The sequence below is a fragment of the Pipra filicauda genome, unplaced genomic scaffold (assembly GCF_003945595.2).
Source record: "Pipra filicauda isolate LSUMZ 115617 unplaced genomic scaffold, ASM394559v2 scaffold87_size3191425_pilon, whole genome shotgun sequence".
In the NCBI taxonomy this organism is placed as follows: Eukaryota; Metazoa; Chordata; class Aves; order Passeriformes; family Pipridae; genus Pipra; species Pipra filicauda.
The window spans coordinates 1,803,877-1,826,076 of record NW_024105064.1 but is presented as its reverse complement, the minus strand read 5'-3'; the positions used below and the strand labels follow the sequence as shown (position 1 = coordinate 1,826,076).

The following is a 22,200-nucleotide window of genomic DNA, read 5'->3' as shown; positions in this document are numbered from 1 at the left end:
GGAGGTGTGGTAGCTCAGTGCCTTTAGATCTCAGGCAGCAGCACTGAGGGGAAATACATCTGCAGCAGAAAGCAAGTGAGCCCCTTCCCTGGTGGCTGCTTTGTCCTGAGGTGTGTTTTCAGCCTTACAGGTGCTACAGGTTGCTGGGATCAAATGTATCTGCTGGTTGCTGTCAAACAAGAGTCTGTGCTCAGCATTCCTCTTGATCCATGTATTCTGTGCCTTGATTATGGTGCTGTGATTGGGGAGTGGGGAACAGCCCCCCTCTCAATCATACGTTGAAAATAAAGGTATTTGGGAGCAGAACCACATTCCTGGAGACAGCTTCTCATTTCTGTGCCAGTGACTTCCAGTATTTCCTTTCTGGAGTGCAAGAAAACGTGGAGTACCCCTGAGCTTTGTTGTGGCCCTTCTGCTCTCCAGCCTTCCCTCAGCCCAGCCCTGTGACCTGCCCCAAACGGGGCAGCAGCACCTCAGGGCCCCAGGCACAGAGAGCACCTCTGTGAACACCCCACAGTTCACTGAGTTCTCTCCAAAGTTGGGAGCATTTTAGATGCCTCTTAGAATTTTCCTTATTTGTCCAGCAACTTAGAACATAGAAAAAACACTGATGACCATTTGGCCAGTGTTGTTCTTTATGTGCAGGTCTCCAAGAAAATACAATTTATTGCTCCCCACATACTTTACTGAAATGTTAGTTTGTTGGGTTTTGATTTTTTTTTCCCCAAATGAACATGTTGCTTTTTGCCACTAACCAAACTAACTTAAAGCAAAAGCAAAATTTGAGTGTTTATTCAGAGTTTGTAAGTATTGAAGCTGCATGCATAGCTGCTCTGAGGTATTTTCATGCCTGTTGGCAGTGCATGTATGGAAAGAAGCATTTTCAGTTTTCATTGTTTCACGCTTGCTGTACCTTCTGTCAAAATTCTGGGTGGCTGGAAAAGGACAAAATTGGTTCCCTGGTGCTTTTGAAAGGTGGGTGATATGGGGAGAAGGGAGGGGAGAGGAGGGTTTCTGAGTTCCTGCTGGAGAAGGGTCTGGACTGCAAACACAGACACGTTCAGCGTGAATTTTCTGGGGCTGGGAGATGGGACAGGAAGGAGGACTGGGTGCTGTATCTAAAATTAGTAGTCTTATGTATGGCAGGATAAGTGAGTTCTGCACAGAACACAGGGAAGCTGGTGGATTCCTGGACCCAGATTCACCCTCTGGGCAGGCAAGGGTTTTCTAAAGGAATTTGATTCCTACAGTGGGAACCTCAGTTCAGCAGGGTCAGTGTCAGCCCTGTTATTCTGCTTTTACTATAAAAATCGATGAGGACAGTGTGAAGCCTCTGAGGATCCAGCTCTGCCCTTGGGAGTGTGAAATGGGAATGGAGCAGTGATGGTTGTGGAGGCATTTGGGAGCTTTTTTTTTAAAAGTGTTCTACAGGAAAGATGCAGGGCAAAGTAGTTCTGGGTGGAGTGACTTGTAAGTGGAGTTCACTTGTAAGGCTCCAACACCGGGATCCTGGGAATTGTTTTTTTGAAGGAAACCACTTGCCTTTCTCCTGATGATGGAAGATTTCTTTTCTAATTTCAGTTCTCCCCGAGAATGCTGATGTCCAAGTCTTAAAAAAGGAAAAAAAGAGGATATTGATTGAGGCAGGGTTGTCCTCCTCCTCCGTGCAGATGGGTTATCTCTGAGAGTTAACCCAGAAGTTAAAGAACAAGTGAAAAAACCTTGTCCCACAGAGTTCTGCACTGATCCCTTGGGTGGGAAGGGCTGTTCGTGGCAAAGTGAAATGGAAGGGGATGGTCACAGGACTCCCTGGGTTTCCTTTCCTGCCAATCTCAGTGTGGATTCCAGCGCTGATTTCCCTGGAATGGGAAATCCGGGCACGTGGGGGCTCAGCGTTTCAGTGACTAAACTGGTGGCACAGAGCACAAAACCTGAAGAATTGGTGCAAATGCTGTAATTTATGCCACGGATGAGGGTGCATTTGGGAACCTTTGTGGGGTTTTTTTTTGGTTTTTTTTTTTTTGCATCTGTTGGTAAAACTGTGTCTTTGTTTCATCCAAATGGGGAGCTGAGAAGGACTTTTCAGACTCATTTCATTTCAAAGCAGCCTGTAACCTCTCTTCCTTTTAGAATTAGAAGAATCTCCCTTAACTGTGAAGAGTGACATGGCTACTATTGTCAAGGTTATGCAGCTCCCAGACTCAGGCCTTGAAATTCGGGACAGGATGTGGTTAAAAATCACCATCTCCAATGCAGTGATAGGTAAGCAGATCCCAGGAATGCTGGGGGGAAAAAACCCCAGTGACTTTATGAAAATAAATTCAAGAAGCTACCTTTATGTGAACTTTTTATTTTTCTGCCTATGACCTCTTAAATTCCCTTGACTTGCTATTTATGAGCAGCTCTGAGTGTGACAGGAAATAATTAATAATTCTTGTGTGAGCCTGGACAGTCAAAACTGCTGCACGTTTCTCATGCCCACACAGAGCCTGGTTCTTAATCCTTGGTTTTATATCTCAGGTGCTCAGGTGGCTCTAGCAATCTGCCCAAGCTCAGCAGAGCAACAGTCCTTGGAATTCCAGTTCCAACCTTAAATAAAGCATCTTAATTAATTTTAAAATTACCACAGCTAGTCTCTACCTGTGGCCTGAGCTGTGCTAACGTTTAGTCAGTCTAGGCTGCAGTTACTTTTTGCTGAGAAAGGCATTGGAACACAGGTCTTTTGACAACCTGACATCTGCCTCTTGAGGAGGGTGACTCTCCCAGTCACTTCTTGTCTGGAAGTGCTGTGTAATTTTCATGAAAGAGTTGCACAACGTGTGTAAATGAAATTTTCTGTGCATGTATTTGGTGTCGCCGTTCACGTGGTGGATCAGTTTGGCTCAGATGATCCCGGGCCTCCTCTCCCTGTTGTCATTGCAGGAGCAGATGTGGTTGACTGGCTTTACACACACGTGGAAGGCTTCAAAGACCGGCGGGAGGCGAGGAAATACGCCAGCAGCATGTTAAAACACGGCTACCTCAGGCACACTGTGAACAAAATCACCTTCTCAGAGCAGTGCTACTACGTCTTTGGAGACCTCTGTGGCAGTAAGTTCCCCTCTGGGAAGGGCAGAACTGTGTTGTGTGTCCCCCCCTCGTGCTCACAGGATGCACAGAGGTGTGTCCTCAACTTCCTTTCCATGGAGGGTGGCAGAGCACTGGAGCAGCTGCCCAGGGAGGGCGTGGAGTTGACAAGGGCAGAGATTGGACTGGATGATCTCAGAGGTCTTTTCCAACCCAGCCGATTCTGTGATTCTGAGTCTCCCTCTCTGGAGACATTCCAGACCCAGCTGGATGTGTTCCTGTGTCGCCTGCTCCAGGTGACCCCGCCCTGGGCAGATGATCTGCAACCCTTCCAGCCCTGGCTGTTCTGGGATTCTGTGAGTTCCAGAACAGGTCATTCATATTCTGAAGCTGTGGGACAAGTGGTCAATGCTTCCTGTTAGACCAGGAATTAGAGCACTTGGAAGAGAAGGGTGAACTCCTCAAGTTCATTGCACTGAGGCTCAGGCAGGCAGGATTTACTTCTGGTGATGCCACAGACCTGCCACTCCATTTCCAAGCTGTAGAATTCTCCCCTGCCAGGTGAGAGCAGAGTCTTCACCCTTTCTCTCTTTTCCAGACCTGGCTGCACTGAACCTCAACAACGGTTCCAGCGGCGCCTCGGATCAGGACACCCTCGCTCCGCTCCCACATCCTGCTGCTCCCTGGCCATTAGGCCAAGGATACCCCTACCAGTATCCTCTGCCCCCTCCGTGTTTTCCACCAGCATACCAAGACCCAGGCTTTAGCTATGGCAGTGGCAGTGCAGGGAGCCAGCAAAGTGAAGGTAGGCTGGTTAATCCGGGTTTTATTTCCGTGCCTGTCATTATCCCGATCCATTTGCTTGCGTTCCTTCGTTCTGTCTGTGCCTGTCCTGTGGTTTTGTTTGCTACCTGCATGGGTTTTGTGCAACAGCACTTGATCAGAGGTGTGTGTGTCTGTGGTGGAGTGGGCTTTCAGCTCTGTATGGGAACTGCCAGCCTTGTTTTATCCCAGTCAGGAATTGCCAGGCTGATAGTGCTGGAAATGAGGCCATTTCTTTGCTGATGGAACAGGGATCAGAACAAGGTGCTCTTGGCTTTCACTTCAGTACTCAGCACAAAAGGAAAATCACGTTCTTGGCTTGTGTGAGACACACAAGAGGGAGGTGGCCAGCCAGAGGTTTACAGGGCTGAAACACTGCTCACAGGGAGGAGAGTCCCTTCTGTCATGTGTGACAGGGGAAAAAAGAGAATACTGCATGGATTAAAGACCTGACCTCCTCCTTTCCTGCCCTAGCATAATTTTGTTGTTCATCCTTAACCTTAGTAAACAAAAATTACGTATTTTCCACTGTAAAGATATTATTTTTTAATTTCTTTTTTAAAAAAAAAATCACTTCCAGAGTGAGTTTTGCTTTTGGAAATGCTGCCAGTAAAGAAAGGGTGAGGTTTCTCTGTGTTTTTACGGTGAACATCCAGTAACTGGGATGTAACTTATCCCTGTTTGCCACAGCCAGTTAGATCTTACAAAAGCTGCACAAATAATTTCGTGACAGGAGCTTGCTCACAAGATTTGAGCACTGTGGCTTCTCAGAATAAGAATTTCTGCTGTGAGGAAGCTCACAGTGGCATCTAGAGGTTTTAGAACTGATTGCACTGCAAAGAATGTTGGGGGTGCTCTTTGGCAGCTGATTCTGTGGGCAGCAGGAATTTGTTCTGCTGCTGGAATAGGAAAGGAATGGTGTTTTATCCATGCTGTGTCCCCTGGCTATAGAGAGCCTCACAGAAGGTGCCAAGGTGTTTGATTTTTGAAAGGTTTCGACGCTTTTTCCTTGTTCTTCTTTTGGAAACTACACTTCTTGTGTTGTTTCTTGGCTTGTAACTGTTATTCCCTTGTTTTGTCCTGAGCAAGCATTAGACTGAAGGATTCCTAGAGGAATGGCTGACTCTAAGGGGATTGGTAAGCTTCAAATGCCTCCATAACAAATCCACAGCATGACCATTTAGACTCTCGTGACCCAAATGTTTAGCTGTATTTTTTATTATTTTTATTATTATTATTATTATTATTTTGATTTTTATTTTCTTTTTGATTGTCTCGGACGCTCGACCTGTCTCAGTGCACGGCAGTGCAGTAGTGTGACATTGGCATATCAACCTGTGTGGCCCCTGTGTGACTGTGCTGCAGCAGCTCAGAGGGGGTGGCACCACGTCCCTCACTGTCAGGTGTCACCAGGCTCCCCACTGCTCCTCATAAAATGAGCAAATAGTCCCTGCTCCTGATTTATGTCACCCGTGTGGGTTGGATTTATCTGCCACTGCTCATTTACTTGGTGGCCAGATGTCTCAGGCAGGTGCTGAGAGTGCAGGGACACAGGGCTGTGTTGGTCACTCCCAGGGTGGAATATTAGAGTTGGGTTTCCTGTGAACCCTCTCCTTTATCAGCAGGGTTACATCCTAACAATCAGCAAACAGCACTTCAGAGTCCCGGGCTCAGAACACTTCTAAATTAAAGCCCAGTGATTTTGTAGTCTGTGTTTTCCATCTCTGGCACTCTGCAGGGAATGTTACACACCAGGCCAGTCTGGTTTCCCATCTCCTGTGTCAACAGGAGCAAGCAGAAGGTCACCTGTAGTTCACAATCATTCTGGTTCTTCCATTTCAGTGGCTCAGTTGGACTCAAAAGCTGGTCCCCTCTTCTGCTGGCTGGGGATCCTTTTTTGGAAAATTTTGCTCTAAGGTGGCATGAACTTAATGAGATGGTCCTTGGGTTGATTTGTTGGGTTTTTTAAAAAAAATAATTCCCTTGGGACTGTGTCCTGACATCATCCCAGCCTGTCTCTCATGGGAACAGAGCAAGACCTTCAACTTTCATCCAAAATCAGTTCTGAAGTTTAGTGAAGTTTGTACGTAGCAACAACTCAGCTGACAGTCCAGTGGCAATACTTTTTTTCCAAGCTGATTTAGTGGCCTCTTCTGGGAACATCCTGCACGTTACTGTAGAGCAGTTCAACAGGTAACTGTTGTTTAAAGAATTCTCCAACACCAGACCACTGTAGCAGTGCATTTGAAAAGAATCTCCCCACTGAAGCCAACAAAACCTCAGGGTGCGAGTGTGCCCAGTGAGACCAAGGATGACAGAGAAGGCAAAGGAGTTTCTTTTGGGAAAGGTAGAAGGTACCAAAGCAGAGACAGTTACAGATTGAACCTCATTTGCTTGAGTCCAACCCCAAATCCTGCTCCTCCTCGGTGGGGCGGGTGGGTTCCAGCCAGGAGCTGTTCTTTAGCTGCTGCTTTCACTGTGCGAGCTCTGAGGTGTCTCCGTGTCCCTGTGCATGGCACAACCCTGTCAGCTTCGTCCCACTGCCCCTCATTGCCAAACCCCACGAGCCACCACCGGCACGCTCAGCCCTCGCCGCGGCCGTCGGTCCCACGCGGATCCGCCGCGGGAGCCGGGAGCGGACGATGGGCTAACTGTGCTTCTCTCTGCTTTTTTCCCCCTCCTCCGTGGGGTTCCAGGAAGCAAAAGCAGCGGCTCGAACCGGAGCACCAGCGAGAACAGCAGGCGAGCTGTGGGCAGGGAGAAGGACCGCAAGTCGGGGGGCAGTGGCAGCGAGTCGGAGCACACGGCGCGGAGCGGCGGCAGCACCGCGCGCCGGGACCGGCCCGCCAGCCAGCTCAGCCACCGCAGCCACGGCTCCGCCGCCCACAGCGACAGAAGCCACCACAGCCACCACTCCTACGGGGGGCCCCCGGGGGTGCCCCCGCTCTACAGCCTCCCCAAGCTGGGCTCCAAAGTCTACGGGACCAGCGGCCCCCCCGGAGGGCCTCCCGTGCGGGAACTGAGCGCGGTCCCCCCGGAGCTCACCGGGAGCCGCCAGTCCTTCCAGAAGGCCATGGGCAACCCTTGTGAGTTCTTCGTAGACATCATGTGAGAGGAAGTGCCTTCAGACTCTGCCTGGGTTGGGGTGGGGAGAGGGGGGTGGGTTGGTTTTTTTTTTGTGGGTGGTTTGTTGTCGAACACTTAATGGAAGAGACTTGGCTGGTCTTGCATGTCACACCTTCCTGTTTGCAAAGTGTGTTGCAGTAAAAAAAAAAAAAAAAAAATCAAGAAAACAGAGCGAAAAATACAAAAAAAAAAAAATTTCCCTCCGCAAAAATGAACAACAAAAAAAACATCTCCTGGGATTGTTAAATATCAGCAAACCAATGGCATCTTTTCTTTATCCTTTTTTTTCCCTCCCCCCTCCTCTTGTTTTGGATTGTGAATGGCTGGTGTATATTCACATCTTAATGAGCTTTGGTCATTGTGGCACCTACTTCAGTGCAACTGGTGTATCTTTTTGGCTGATTCAAGGACTTTTATTTCACACGACTTCGAAATTCCCGATATTGCATAGGAGCACTTTTATTTTTCCCTGCTTTTTTTTTTTTCTCTTACAAGGAAAAAAACAACCCCTTGGCTGGTATCTGTGATACTGCCTTGGAATGCTGTTTCTTGGATGCATCCATAGCACTGAGCAGACATTGCACCCACAAGTGTACAGACAGCATGTGTTTGGAAAGGAGCAGGATCGACCCAAGTGGAAAACAAAGTTGTGGCTACCTTCTGCTGACTAGGGAGTATAAATCAACCTTTCTTTCTTTTTTTTCTTTTTTTTTTTTTTGTTGTTTTTTTTAGATATTATTCTATCAAGGGAGTGCTGGAGTCTTGCTACTGTATGTGCTCATTGTGCAGAACTTGTCAAGTTGTTTCCTTCAGTACCACAATAGTGACTTTGTAGCTGCAGTCGGTTCCTGGGCATTCCAGTCCCACCCCTGCTGACAGATGTGGCTGTTCCTGCTGGATGTGCACTTGCTTGGAAAAGTTATTTCCACAGAAACAGGACAGCTGCTGCCATGCAGTTCTGTTAGTGTAGCTGCAGCTTTTCCCTTTCCAAGGGGATATTCATCCCATTCCAGCTAAATCCTGGCTCCTGCTGGGATGTGGCTCTTCACTTTGATTTCATTTTGATACCTGTTGTTCTGTCCTTCGTTTTGGAGCAGTATCTTTCTCTTTTTGTTGCAATGGAAACCTGGAGCTGTCTAATCCCACTTGCAGTCCCAGGGGAATGTTTCTGAGCACAGACAGGGGCTGGCTGTTGGCAGAGAGGTGTGAGGGTGTTTTGAGAGCAGATCCCAAATGGTACAGCGAACAAACCCTTACACCTGACACCGAGTGGGACCCTCTCTGCTGAGGAGCCCTGACTGAAGCAGCTGCTGTTGTACATCCCCAGGGTTTCATTTCTGTGTGGTTCCTGCTCTGAGGCTGTGGACACTTGATAAAGCAAGTTCAGGAGCCTTCAATGGTGTGTAAGAAGCTTTTTTTTTAAGGTGTCAGAAGGAGGGTATGGTGAGAGCACACCCACGCTCTGTCACGGTGCCTCATTTGATGGGACACACGTGGGGAGCTGCAGCCACTTAGTGGCATTTGGCCACGGGGCCATGCCTCAGTTAAATCCTCCTTTCTGAGGTGCCTGCTGCTGGCAGGTTTTAGGACAGGTGCTTTAAGATCAGTCTTGACTGTATATAAGCATTTTTTTCACTGGTAAGAAGCTGCTCTTTGGTTCGTCCCGTGCTCTGTGGGTAGCGTGAACGCCCGAGATGAAGGCCAAAAGAGAACATCTTTCTCAGGATACACACACAGTTCCATGTCCATTTGTCACCCCGAAAAACGACTCTTCAGACACTTTGGGTGTTGTTCATCCTGATGGATTTTTCACTTCTTTCCCTGTTCCAGGTCTGTGTGCAAACACATCCCTTTGTCAGAGCCAGGGTAACGATTCCAGCCAAAGCTCCAAACGTCTGTGTTAACTGGAGACTCGAGTCTCTCCTTCAAAAGGGAACCAGGCATTTGGGAAACTCTGTGTCACTCAGACTAGGTACTCCCCTTACTGGCCTTCTAAACTAGTTTTCTTTACAAAAACCTCCCAAAAAGCTGCCTAATGTCTCTGAAAGCAGTGCTTTCATCATCATCCATCCCATGGGCTGGCATGGATTGCCACGTGGCTGATGGCTTCTCCAAAAGAGTGGCACTACCTAGAGCTTGACTGTGCAAACAGTACCTTTCTTTTCCTTTCCTCCTCCCAGTTCCACAGCAAAGATGCTTACCCTAACCTGGTAACCTATTCTGAAAGATTGACATTGAAAGCAATGAAGTAAATCAGGGTAAAATAATGGTGTAATTCTGCTATGTCTCCAGGAGACACTGTTAAGGAGTCTGTGACTTTACTGACAATCACTAGTGGTTCTACTTTTAAATTAATTTAAAACTTTTCTGGTCTCTTATATATATTGATTTTTCTGGCCCGCTCTGTCTTAAGGCAGAACTTGGAGGGCTGGGGGAAAAGACTCTCATTTTAATATTTCCAAAAGGGATTAAAGCTGGGGGCTGAGCTTTCACCCGTGGAAGAAACGTGTTTTATTTCCTTATGTCTTTCCAAGAGTTGCAGTTTACACACCTGCTGGGTTGTTTTTTGTTTGTTTTTATTTTTTTGTTTGTTTGTTTTTTTGGTCTTGTTGTTAATGCTGTTGGCAGAAACTGTTCTGTGTCTTGCTGGTCTTTGCTGCTATGTTGAAATGACTGTGTTATAAACTTGTGTGTTCGTGGGTCACTCTGGGATGAGGCTGCAAATCCATAACCCAGGTGTGGGAAAGCATTAGTCTGCTGAGGAATTCAGGCTGAAGCAGCTTCACCCACAACAGGCATCCACTGCTCTGGGTGTGCTGGGTGCTGGTCCTTGAGGAACCTGCTGTTTGCAGGGAGAGCAGGAGGGTGGAGATGCCCCTGTGTGGACAGTGCAATACGTGATGGCCACTGTGTGTAAAACAAACCCCTGATCCCCCCCTGTAGTGTCCAGTGGAGAGGGTGGAGTGAGTGGAAGGTCAGGCCTGAATCTTTGCTAGATCCCAATTTTCACAAGAGACAGGAGATTTCCCAGATCCCATCCTTGGCTTTCAGTGCATGCTCATGTGTCTTTCCACCAAGGGGGGCCTCGGGACCTGCCTGTGCCAGTGTCTCCTGTTGGGCACAGCATTCCCTGCTGTGCCAGGTGGAAGGAAGTTTGCAGGCTGGAGTGCTGCAGATCCATCTGTTTTCTCTCACCAGGGCCTCAAATTTATCCCTGATTTAATGTCAGTGACTGAGCTCCAACTCCAGCGAGGGGTTTGCTGTGCAGGGCACTGAAACAACCTCAAATCAGGAGCCTTCAGTGGCTGACATTTTTATTCTGGAAGTGAGACCCTCGACTGAGCTTAAGGCTCACACATCCCTGCCAACAGATTTAACAGCAGGTTTGTCTGGAGGATCATGGAAAATGATGAGGAAACAGTTTGGGATGACATCTCCTCCCCAAAGGAGGCAGGATCTGTAGGGGGAGTGTATCCACCTGGTATATTAACTCTGAGGAGTAAAGTTTTTGGCAAATAAGTCTTAAAAGCACTGCTATTGTCTTTTACCTCCTATTAATAAATCTCCTTTTTCCAAGGTAACAGTCCCCTGGACACTTTATCCAAAGGTTTATTGGATGGCAAGCAATGATGCACAGACATTGACTTTTGCTATTATTTTTGTTCTCTTCAAGTGGGCAGTCCCCTCCTGAGACTTGACAGCTCATGAGTTGATGTAATTGTTTTTGTTTTTTGCATTTAACTGGATTGTAATAAGATTGACTTAAAATTATTAATTCTAATCAGTGATTAGAAATACATGTAAAGAATTTTATGTACAGTAGAGGAACAAAGTTACATGATTTTAAATAATGAAAATCCAGACTATCACCTATCCTAGAATTGGTTCTACTCAAAGAGTGACCTCTTATTAGCATGGACTGCACTGTTCCTGTTAAATGTCTATTGCATAATTGAATTCTTTTTTGTAGATATTGTATTAAAACCCAAGTGTCTGTATAGTTAATATATAGCTGCTTATGTGTAAATGCTATTTTAAACACTAAAAAGCTTTTAATTTTATGTGATAACCTCGGTGTACGTCTTCAGTTCTTTGCACTGTTGCATTTTATCTTTTAGTCAAGATTGATGAAATGCTGGTTGAATCTTCCTCTTATTTTTTTTTCCCCCATGTCACACTGAAGTTTTGTCCTCTCAGGAAGATTCAGGAGGTGCTGGTAGGCAGGGGGGAGTTTTGTGAGGGCTCCAGAGAGCTGGAGGAAAAACCCCTGTTTCCCAGACATGAGCTGGAACAAGTTGTCCTGCCTGCAGCCCCAGGACTTGAATGTGCTGCTAAAACCCATCAGTGTATTCAGCTGTTCCATGGGAATATTCCCCATTTCTGGACTCTCCAAGGTAGGATCATTAGGATACCACTTTACTCTCTGGTAAGCATTAAACCACGGGGTGTTTATTATGAATTACCAGGCTCCCTGCAGGGTCTGAGGGGTTCAGTTGCACTCAAATGATTTAAAAGCCTTTTCCATCCTAAATCATTCCATATACAAAGGACAGCCCCAGCTTGAGGAGGCAGATTCCCTCTTCCCAGCTGGCAGAGATCAGAGAGCAAAGGGAGGGTCAAACATTGTTTAAATACCACAAATTTTAGCCAGCATTTCCCAGTGAGGTGAATATCAAATGATCAGAATTTAGGTGAATATTAAATCCTCCAAATTTAGGTGAATATTGAATGATCAGAATTTTGGACATGCTCTTGCAACCTTTCACTGCAGGGCCTGATGGGCCCCAGCTGACCCAGGGTGAGTTGTCTGCAGGTGACTGGAGCTGATTGAAAAGTCTCATCAGCTGCTTTTCCCTCCCTCCCTCCCTCCCCTGAAAGAAAACTCAGCCTGTCATGGCTCTGGTTGTGATCAGAGTTGGCTTTCTGGCTGCTGCCAATAGACATAAATGGATTTTATTTTTCCTTCTCTATTTCTGGAATGATGATGATCAAAAGCTACTTAAGGCTTCTCTGCTATGGAATCACAGCCCTGGAGCAAGGAATACTGAGAGGCTCAGGTGCAACAACATCTTCATGAAGACTTGCTGCAGGCTCCAGGAGCAAGGACTCCAGGCTTCAGGTCAGAGTTTTGGTATTTTTAATCACACTGAGGAGTATTTCTGTATGCAGGTGTTCACAAAAATCTAGGGCAAGTAGCTTTGCAGTGCACCAGAAAGTTCTTTTTTTTTTTTTTTCTTTTTAAAGAATGAAAATATTTCCTGGTGTAGATTAATTTGCCAGCTCTTTAATTGAGCTGAACTGATGAGTTAATTTGCAACAGCACCCGGTGGAGAGATGGAAAAACTTTAATATAGGGAATAAAAGGGCAGTAATGGAAAAACTTTAATGTAGGGAAAAAAGGAGTAATATAGTTGCTTGTTAAAGTAGGTGGGGAAAAGAAAAGATCTTGGTGATGTGACTTGGTACTGTTTGGCAGCAATGTGGAGTTTTTGGTGATCTTTGTGTGGGTTTTGGGGTGGAGGAACTTTGTGCCATGGCTTGGGGTGGTGTGATCTGCACACTGCTCATTTCCATGTGCCTGGGCCTGATTTCCATGTGCTTTGCAAACACATGTGAACGAAACACAAATGAGTGAGCTGCAATTTGAATGGGTAATGCTCTCTTTATATCCTGCACAGCTGCTGTTACTTATCAGAATGTTCTTTTTATTCCTCTGGTGTTGGATATATTTGAAAATTCTTCTAAGGCTTGGGAAAGGATTCATGGCTTTACCTCTGGAGCAGTTATTTAGTTAATTAGAAGGGGAAATCACCAGCAGTGTTTGCAGGGAAGTGTTCTGGGTGAGGCTTCCTGCTCACATTGCCAGAGCTGAGAGAGAAATTCATATAAAATATCACTACTGGAGGTTGGTTGATTAACTGAATCTGCTTTTGGCTGCTTGTGGGGGATGGAACAGGCCATTCCAGAGAGGATGGATCTGCTCCTCTGGAGCATTTGGCTTTAGCTGGTTGAGCAGAGCCCTGTGCTTTCACAGCTGGTGGTTGTGCCCGGGGCCAGAGAGTGCTCATAAACAGAATTATCTCATTAAAAGACAGCCAGCTTTTACTGAGGAGCAGGTGACAATGGGGCTGGTTTATTGTTTGTTTGCTGAGTCCTCCTCTGGCTCCTCTTGGATGAAATTCTGGAAACAATCCACCGTGTTCATCTCGGGCTTGAACAAGATGATGTAGCATTTGGGGGCGTAGTTGGTCACCAGGATGCCCAGGCTGATGATCAGGATGGTGGCAATCTGAGAGATAGGCCTGAGGACTGTCCCCAGCGTGGCAAAGATGGCCACAAAGAAGATCCAGATGACGAAGTAGATGAGGATGGCAAAGGTGATGCCCCTGGCAAGGTTGTACTTCTTGCCCAGCGTCTGCACCATGAAGGTGCCCAGGAAGCACAGGAGGGCCAGGCAGCCGTTGAGGCTGTGCAGGAGGGCAAAGGCCGCCCAGGACTTGGTGCTGCACACCAGCAGCACCTCGGTGGGCTGGGATTTGTAGTCAGGGGCCAGGTAGGCAGGGCCCAGGTAGAGGTGGCAGAGGCAGAGCAAGCCCTGGACGAGCAGGCACAAGGCAACGAGGAGCCAGGACCTCCTGTGGGTCACCCAGCGCAGCAGGGAGGGGGCATAGCTGGGGAACTCTGTCACCAGGGTGATCTCCAGGGTCTTGATGAAGAAGGTGGAGAAGCAGCCGTTGAGGCACAGGGCGTGGACCACCTCCTGCATGGCACAGTGGGTGTCACTGGGCTTCCCCACGTAGAGGCAGCAGCTGAGGCTCAGCAGCCCCAGGCACAGCAGGGCAAAGAGGCTCCTCTCAGCCCCAGCAGCCTGCACCAGGGGGGTCTGCAGGTTCCTCAGGAGGAGCAGAGCTGTCAGGCAGGTCAGGAGGATGGTGATGGACATCAGGACCAGCAGGGCGATGGTGAGGGGCTCGTCCCAGAAGAGGAACCTCTCGCTGCGCTCGTAGCACTGCGTGCTCTGGGGAGGGGCCCACTGCTGCTGCAGGCAGGGGGTGCAGCTGGAGCTGTCTGGGAAGGAGCAGTGAGGGCATGATGACCACCCAGCCCTTGAGGATGGATCATAGATGTGGGTTAGGATGTCCCTGCCTCCAAAGTGTCTTGGAACTCCAAAGCTTGTGACAGTTCACTCTGGTTTTTTTTTTCCCCACCCTTCTCCCCAAAGGACTCGCTTTTCTTAGCTCTTGTTTCCCTTCCCCAGAAAGCTTCCAAAAGATCCCAGAACTTCATCATATGCCTTTCTCTCCCACCTGTGACCCCAGAATTTCATCACAGCCCTCTCTCCTACCTCTTGAGGTAAAATACATACACGTTGTCCTCGTGCAATCCCTCTGGGCTCAGCAGAGGCAGGTCCCCAGGGAAGGTGTGTAGGGCAAGACTGAGCAAAGCACAGCAGAACAGGGAGGCAAATCCCCTGCACTGGCAGTGCTTCATGGAGGAGGAGCTCACCACTGGTTGTTACCTCAACCAGCAGATAGACATAATACAGTTAAAGCCTTCAGATTTCTCAGACCTCACCTTGACTGTTCCAGAAGGTGTTTTCTGCGCAGTCTGTGCAGTCATAGCAGCAGAGGTTGGATCCTTTTACCCTTCTGATTTGTCCTGGTTTGCAGTGCCTGAAGCACTCTGATGTGGGCGCCTGGCAAAGGGAGGAGTGAACATCAGCCAGGCACTTCCAGGAGAATTGTATCACCAAAGAAATCAGAAGGAATTGGCTGGGCCATCTTTACCTTTTGATCTGGAGTGTGAAACTGGATCTGAGGCTCCTCGATGTGCAGGGACTCTTTATAGTCACCTACAGGCAGGTAGGTAAGGATGCCATTCTTCCAGGACCACAGTATGAGCTTGTAGCCAGTGTTTGTGCTGTGGGACTGATCAAACCTGTAGCTCTGGCCGTTCACCTCGAACGGGAGAGCGTCCATGTAGTACAGCAGCTGAGGGGAGAATGGAAATTGGAGTTGGTACAGCTGATGTTTGGAGGATGATAAGGCTGCAAGCAGGTTTCTGGCTGAAATCAGTTGTCCCTCAACAAGGGCTCAGGTTGGCACTGTCTGGCTGTGTTAGGATGAAAAGTGGCTGTTTGTCCCCCCTGGCCTTTACTCACCTGCCAGGATCTGATGGGCGTTTTGGGACAGGCTTTGTAGGTGCACCCCAGGGCTCTGTGCAGAGCATAGGCCACGCTGTACACAGCCATGTGCACAGGCTGCACCTGGGTGATGCTCAGCAGGAAGGAGAGGTCCCCCAGGGAGATGTTGTCACACTCCTGGCACTGCAGGTCCAGCACGTTGGTGCTCATGAGCCGGTTGAGTTCTCTGGACTGCTGGCAAAATTCATCCTGCTGAACAGAGGTAAAGAGGTCAGCAACATACTTCTGGAAGCCAGGGACTGTGCCTGTTTTTGTCACAAAGCCTAAGACTGTCCCAATGCTCTGAATATTTGGGATGGAGGCAGGTAAGTCAGACAGCATCCAGGCTTGGCTGCCAATCCAGACTTTCTTGCTCAGTCCCATCTTGATGGCTTGTTCCATCAGGGCCTGGGCTGACAGAGTATAGGCAAAAAGGACAACGATGTTGACTTTGGTCCTATTAATTAAGTTAATGACATCTTCCAGTTGTTTTTTGTCACTGGGCTCGGTCACGTCTGTAGGAATTATGCCCTCGAAGGCAATGCAGATGTTGTTATTTGCAGCTGTGCTTAAGAAGAGTTCCTGGGCTCCTTGGCCATACTCATCATCACTTGCAACGGTGGCAATCCAGTTCCACCCAAACCTGTTGAGGAGCTGGACCACAGCTTCCACCACGTTCTTGTCACCGGGGAGAGTGCGGTAGAAGGACGGGAACAGCTCGGAGTTGCTGAGCTTCTCACTGCTGGCTGCATAGCTCACCTGCAGGGTGGGAGGGACAGAGGGAGGCAAAGAGGGATGTCCAGGTCATTCTCTACCTTCTTTTCTTAGTGTTAGTGCCCTAAGGTTTCAAAAATGCTGGTGAGGGTAGTGGGGAGAACTCATCCATCTTGGCTGCATTTACTGTCTCCTTCCACTGCCAGCCCTTATCATTAATGACAGTGATAATTAACTGCTTTCTACACAGGGTGACACCCTCAAAATTCAGTTATATCTTAGCTGAGGGCTAAATTTCCCTGACCATTAGAGCCCTCTGTTGTGGTAACTGAGTATTTAGTCATGTTTTCTCGTGTGTAGTCAAGTATTTTAGTCAGTATTTTCATGAGATCCTCCCAGTTTACACTGGGAGCTCTGTTATTCCCATTTTACATGGATCACAGTGGTCTGAGTTGTCCCTGTTCTCTCTGGGTGGTTAAACACTGTAGTGTCTCCAGGAGGGAATTTGACTGACCCACCCAAGATCACCCAGGAAACCTGTGGCAGAGGAAAGACAGGAACTGCACTTTAACAATCCATGTTCCCAGAGCATGGACAACACTGTTGATCCAAACCCTTCCCCACCAGAAAGGAGGATTCCTGCTTCTCCAGAGAGGTTCTTTACCTGTGGGATGAAGAAGGTGCTGAACAGTTTGGCTGTCACCAGAGAGAGATCTGACTTGTGGGGCCCGATCACGGCGGTCACGCGGGGCTGGCAGTCGGTGGAGTCGCACAGAATTCCAATGCCTGTGGTGTCATTCCGGGTCAGGAACATCAGGCTGGCCTGCAGGGCCACCAGGGGCTCAAAGCAGCTGTCATAGATGTCATAGCCCAGTGTCACCCCTGGCAGGAGGGAGGTGGAATTGTTGATCTCATCGACAGCGAACTTCATCCCCAGAGCCCAGATCAGCCCGTCCGTGTTCAACCTGCAGGAGGAGGAGGAGGAGGAGGCAGGAATTACAAGGGTTGTTACAACAGGGAGCAGCTTATTCCCTGGTTTTTTTACACTTTGCATCCTGTCTGTGGCCAAGCCAGGCATTTGTGGCACTGTCAGCAGCCAGAGCACCCCTGGACCCATTTGTAAATTTTCTACTGTGAGAGTTTGAGCACTTTTCAAATCTAATTAATCTTGTCTGCCAGCAAATATATCCTTGGAGCTTCCCAGGAGAAGGAACAGAGTATGGAGACAAGTATGTTTAGCTCTGAGGGTCAAGACCTGCTCTCAGCTTTGTGTGCTTCACCCCTGAAACCAGAGATTCCCAAGGTGCTAATTCAGGATAAATGTCCTTCTTCCTGGGATTTTCCTCCCACCTGTATCTCAGTACACTGAGCATATTCCCTGCCCCAGGGCCTGTGAAGATGGAAGGATTTTGGCCCCTTTTGGCTCTTCTGTGCTTTGTTGCTGCCAAAGCAGGAGACAGGACACCAACTTCTCCTTCTCACAGAGAGCTGTGAGGAGCTTGTAACGGGGTGCTGTGAACCACCTTGGTGTGAGTGAGTAGGAAATACCAATCACACACCAGCAGATGTGCAAGCCAGGGGATTTTCTTCCCTGCTTTGCCTTTTGCACAGTACTGAGTGTCCTTCTGCCTGTGGAGAGCAGGGCATGGAGCAAAAGCAGCGCTGCCACCTTTATGTGTGAGATTCAAGCACTAAGGGAGCCAAGTGCTGCTAAAAAGCTTCCATCAAAACAGGTGCCTGAAGTCTGACAACAGAGTGGCATCAAGAAAACACAAACCCACTTTCCATTTTGGGATCAGAAGCTGACATTCCCTTACCCCAGTGCTCCAGCACCTCAGAGCTCCTCTTTGCTCCATCCCACCTTCAGTGCTGGCTGTGACACCACCAGAAGAACCACTTTCCTTTCTCCCCCCAGCCCTGGTGAAGCCAAAATTGCTCTTATTTCTCACACACCACTAGGATGACTTGACTTTTTCCTTTCTCCCCCCAGCCCTGGTGAAGCCAGCATGGCTCTTACCTCTCACACACCACCGGGGTGGGCTCCACGCGCATCGACAGGTTCAGGGTGTCCTTCCCAAACGGGAACAGCCCTCCCAGGATATAATCCCCGGGCCTCCTGAACTGAGCCGACAGGCACGTGGGGCTGAGGGCTCCTGCACAACCCAAACCCAGGCACAGCAGCAGCTCAGGGACCATTTTTGGCTGTTTGGGGGGGAAAGAAATCTCTCTGAGTGACTGTGGGAGAGGGAAGAGGGGCAGGGGGGATCCAGTGTCATCACTTTAAATAGAACTCGGAGATGAAAATATTGGGCAAGAATTTGTTTAGCAAAATGCATTAATTTAACTCTGTGCTCAGCGGGCAGTAGTCAAATATGCAGCAATGCCCTCTGAGTGCTCTTGGTTGGAAAACCACTGCCCTCATCCTGCTTTCCTTTGCTCAGAGTGAATTACCAAATTCTTTTGGCACAGCTCTGGAAATTGGGCTTCCTCTGGGATAGGTGGTAAAAAACTCAGGCGCCCCACTCTGATTTTTGTAAAACCTCTTTGTAAGAGGTTTACACAGCAGTAATTTTTATTTATATATTTTTCAAATTCAGGGTCACCCCACGATGGAGATAACCAGCTCTTCCTCAGGGCATCACAGGAATTTGCCTGGAGAAGGCCAGTCCTGGGTCACAAGGTTGGTGCTTGTTATTTTTTAGGAAGTTTTTACTGGCTGGTTGAATTTTTTTTCCTCACACTGAGCTATGATATTGATTTCACTTGAAAAACTTCAGGTTTAGGTACAAGTTCACAGCGTAGCAATTTAGGCTGGATCATGGCTTGCATTTCTCCTGTCAGGTTTGAATTTCAGCACACAGGATAGCTCTGAATGAAAAGTTCAGTTTACTGCATTTTATTGGTTTATTATATATTTATACTGTATCATAAAACTGATGCACCAAGTTGCACCAAAGTGATGCACCAAGGCTGCAATATTTCCCTTGAATGAGGAGAAGCAAATACACTGTAGAGAGTTAAATACACCAGTAGTTCAGGCAAGCAACAGTTGTAGCTGTGTTATATATAGGTATGTTTGTACAGATATATTGTTAAGGATACTTTCCCTTTAATGGAATATTTAAGTGATAGGTTTAAATATGTAACTTCTTTTAAAAAGCTCAGCTTGATCTCCAGGTAAATGAAACAGACTCTGCCAGTGAGAGAAGATCAGAGTAGATAACAGTGTAAGACCTGTTCCTTCCAACCCCACAATCCCAGAGCACATTCCCATAAAGGACACTCCTCAGAAGCACATTATTCACGTAATTTTATGTCCAGTTAATCCAGTTTCCATGAGGTAACAGTGATTTGCTGGATCACACAGTGTTACATTATGCCCAAAAGATACAATCAGAACATGGTACAGCTTGTGAGGTTCCCCCTCCTCCCCCAAACATTCACATCACCCTGGACTAAACATGTAGTGCTTTCTCAGCTTTCCAGAAGCTCAGTAAATTCCATTTTCATCCTTTGGCTATTACAGTGATTTGCAGTAGAAGCCATGTAGTGATTTACAGTACAAGTGTGGATTTCTCCCCAGTCAGAGAAATCGTTTTTGTAGGCATTTAACACATTCATTAACCAAAAAAAAAACCCACCACCACATGAGCACACGACGTAGAAGCACAGCTGGAACCCAGCTCAGGTGCAGTCTGCAGCCTGGGCTGGACACAGATTAGGAATTGGTCCACATCCCAAGTGCAAAGAGCATGGATTTAACGGGCAGGGGAAGGGCACAGGAGGTGCTGCTGAGGGGATCTGGGACATCCACCCCCAGCTCCTTCAGCTCTGGGGGACACAGCATTAGCAGCAGTGCTCAGGTGGGGGTGTGACCACACATCCTTCACTCAGAGTTATATTCTCAAGGTTAAAAACTCCCCCAAACCCCCCAGATGCAATGAAGCTGATAAACACAAGTGGCCAGGGGAGATCAAGTGCAGTGTAAATGTGTTCAGACTCCACCTCGTGTCACACAAGGCCACAACTAGTGGTGTAAATGCACAGAAGCTGCTGAATTGCAGAGTTTGGCTTTAAAAAGAAACCACCTCCCCTCCCAGCCTTGCTGGAGAGCTGGAGGTGACTCCAGGAACAAAAAAAGAAATCCCTTAAGCAGCTCATAGTGCTGTGAGTTCTCTTCTTAGTCTCGAGGTCTACACACACACTGACATAGATATAAAATACAGATCATACATGTATATATGTACAACACACACAGATAGAAAAAAAAACTGAAACATCTTTTTTCTGTCTCCCTGAATAGCTTGGCCAGCTCCCTGCTGGGAAGGGAAAGGAAATCTTTAAGCTCATACTGCTGTGGGTTTTTTTTTCCTTAGTGTCAAGCTCCACACACACACTGACATAGACATAAAATACATGCATGATATGTGTTTTATATGTATAACATAAATAGATGTAAAAAACCTGGTACATCTTTTTCTGTTCTAAGGTGAGGCACCCTGAATAGCTTGGTTAAATGGTCAGCTCCCTGCTGGAGAGGGAAAGGAAATCCTTAAAGCTCCTGCTGCTGTGAGGGGTTTTTTTTCTTACTGTAGAGCTCCACACTAAGATATAAAATACATTTCATACATGTATCTATATATAACATACATAGATATAAAAACCCCTGGTTCATATTTCTCTGTTCCAAGGTGAGGCACCCTGAATAGCTTGGCTCAGTGGTCAGATCCCTGCTGGGAAGGGAAAGGAAATCCTTAAGCCTGTGGGGAGCCCCCCCCAGACACTGACACAGATATAAACTACATGTATGATATGTGTTTTATATGTATCACATAAATAGATATAAAAAACCCTGGTATATGTTTTGTAAGGTGAGGCACCCAGAGTAGCTTGGCTAAGTGGGAAGGGGAAAGTGGAGGTGCCCACGGGCAGAGAGCCAGAGAAACTCTTGATTTTCACCCCAGTCCTGCTGGGATGTGCCCCCTCCTGTCAGGGCAGGTCCAGCAGGCTGTGCTGGGCAAAGAGCTCCTGGGTGATGCCATAGACACTCTGGATGTAGGGAATGGCCTCCCCCAGCATGTCCACGGCCTGCTCGGGGGGGCCCACGTTCATGACCTCCAGGAAGGCGTCCCGGGAGGGCAGGGCACAGAAGGCCAGCGTGGCGGCCTTGCGGACCACCCAGGGGTGGTGTTTGGCCAGCGAGGCGTTGTAGGAGTCCGTGCAGATGGTGGAGGTCCGGGAATCCCTGTGGCCCGTGCGCAGCCCCTCCAGGAAGAGCTGCAGCCAGAGCAGGGCGCGGTGCAGCCGCAGAACCGTCCGGCACCCGGAGTCGGGGCGGCCCCGCAGCTCCGCCGGCCCCCGGGAGAGCTCGAATTCCACCATGGACTGCAGGGACTCGTAGTGCTGCCCCTGCTCCCCCCGGCGGTGCCGCTCCATGATCTGCACCTTGGCAACGGCGTCCTTGGAGATGAAGCCGAAGACGGCGCCGAGGCTCTGCAGGAACCTGGGGGACCATGGAATTACGGAATGGTTTGGGATGGAAGGGACCTTAAAGAGCATCCATGGGCAGGGTTAGGGTTAGGTCACCTTCCACCATCCGAGGTGGCTCCAAAGCCCGTCCAACCTGGCCTTGGACACTTCCAGGGATCCAGGGGCAGCCACAGCTTCTCTGGGCAACCTGTTCCAGGAAGGAAGAATTCCTTCCCAATATCCCGTCCAACCCTGCCCTCTGGCAGTGGGAAGCCATTCGCTGTTTCCTGTCCCTCCATCCCTTGTCCCCAGTCCCTCTCCAGCTCTCCTGGAGCCCCTTTAGGCCCTGGAAGGGGCTCTCGGGTCTCCCAGGAGCCTTCTCTCCTCCAGGTGAACCCCCCCAGCTCTCCCAGCCTGGCTCCAGAGCAGAGAGACTCCAGCCCTGACAGCATCTCTGTGCCCTCTTCTGGACTCGCATCCTCCTTACCCCGGAGGCCGCAGGGCTGCGCACAGATATCCATCCCCAGAAACCATTTTTTTTTATCCCGTGGGAGCTCCCTTCCTGCCCTAACACCGTAATTCTTTGACGTTCCCACCTGCCTCAAGGAGCAGCTGACCCGCCAGTGACGCCCCGTGCGCTGTCACTCCCCTCTCCCGTCCAAAGTCGCTGTGCGCGGGGGGCACTCACCGGATGAGCCCCCACCAGCCGCTCAGGTAGGGCTCCAGCAGCACCTCCCGCCGCTCGGTCACGCACCCCCGGAAGGCGTCCAGAACCTCCCTGAGGCTGAACGCGCCCGCGGCCGCCATCGCCCCGCGCCGCC

General features: G+C 48.7%; 3 protein-coding genes across 5 annotated transcripts in view; 1 reads left to right on the top strand and 2 right to left on the bottom strand.

Moving 5' to 3' along the window:
• Nucleotides 1-7,038, top strand: part of DVL1 (dishevelled segment polarity protein 1) — a 66,643-nt gene extending 59,605 nt beyond the window's left edge. For 2 of the 3 annotated variants that reach the window (XM_027728550.2, XM_027728552.2), the window contains exons 12-15: nucleotides 2,131-2,262; nucleotides 2,923-3,090; nucleotides 3,665-3,871; nucleotides 6,585-7,038. In XM_027728550.2, coding sequence (XP_027584351.1) covers nucleotides 2,131-2,262; nucleotides 2,923-3,090; nucleotides 3,665-3,871; nucleotides 6,585-7,000 — 923 coding nt within the window. In that variant the 3' untranslated portion in view covers nucleotides 7,001-7,038. Of the gene's footprint in view, nucleotides 1-2,130; nucleotides 2,263-2,922; nucleotides 3,091-3,664; nucleotides 3,872-4,977; nucleotides 5,026-6,584 lie in introns of all 3 variants that reach the window. The other variant, XM_039390859.1, reaches the window with a different exon arrangement.
• Nucleotides 7,039-13,132: 6,094 nt separating this feature from the next.
• On the bottom strand, nucleotides 13,133-18,106 carry TAS1R3 (taste 1 receptor member 3). Its single transcript, XM_027728555.2, has 6 exons — nucleotides 17,928-18,106; nucleotides 16,575-16,875; nucleotides 15,176-15,955; nucleotides 14,802-15,005; nucleotides 14,590-14,710; nucleotides 13,133-14,082 (listed from the first exon to the last, which is right to left on the bottom strand). The coding sequence occupies exons 1-6, from the start codon at nucleotides 18,104-18,106 to the stop codon at nucleotides 13,148-13,150; spliced, it is 2,520 nt and encodes an 839-aa protein (XP_027584356.1). The 3' UTR covers nucleotides 13,133-13,147.
• Nucleotides 18,107-20,237: 2,131 nt separating this feature from the next.
• On the bottom strand, nucleotides 20,238-22,186 carry LOC113991875 (ceramide-1-phosphate transfer protein). Its single transcript, XM_027728554.2, has 2 exons — nucleotides 22,068-22,186; nucleotides 20,238-21,413 (listed from the first exon to the last, which is right to left on the bottom strand). The coding sequence occupies exons 1-2, from the start codon at nucleotides 22,184-22,186 to the stop codon at nucleotides 20,900-20,902; spliced, it is 633 nt and encodes a 210-aa protein (XP_027584355.1). The 3' UTR covers nucleotides 20,238-20,899.
• Between the last annotated feature and the right edge of the window lie 14 nt (nucleotides 22,187-22,200).

Coding starts and splice junctions, on each gene's coding strand:
- TAS1R3 (XM_027728555.2), bottom strand. CDS start 18,106: ATGGTCCCTGAGCTGCTGCTGTGCCTGGGTTTGGGTTGTGCAGGAGCC. Junction 16,876..17,927: donor ACCCCGGTGGTGTGTGAGAG/GTAAGAGCCATG, acceptor CTCCTCCTGCAG/GTTGAACACGGACGGGCTGA. Junction 14,711..14,801: donor TTCACACTCCAGATCAAAAG/GTAAAGATGGCC, acceptor TCCCTTTGCCAG/GCGCCCACATCAGAGTGCTT.
- LOC113991875 (XM_027728554.2), bottom strand. CDS start 22,186: ATGGCGGCCGCGGGCGCGTTCAGCCTCAGGGAGGTTCTGGACGCCTTC. Junction 21,414..22,067: donor GGCTGGTGGGGGCTCATCCG/GTGAGTGCCCCC, acceptor ATGGTCCCCCAG/GTTCCTGCAGAGCCTCGGCG.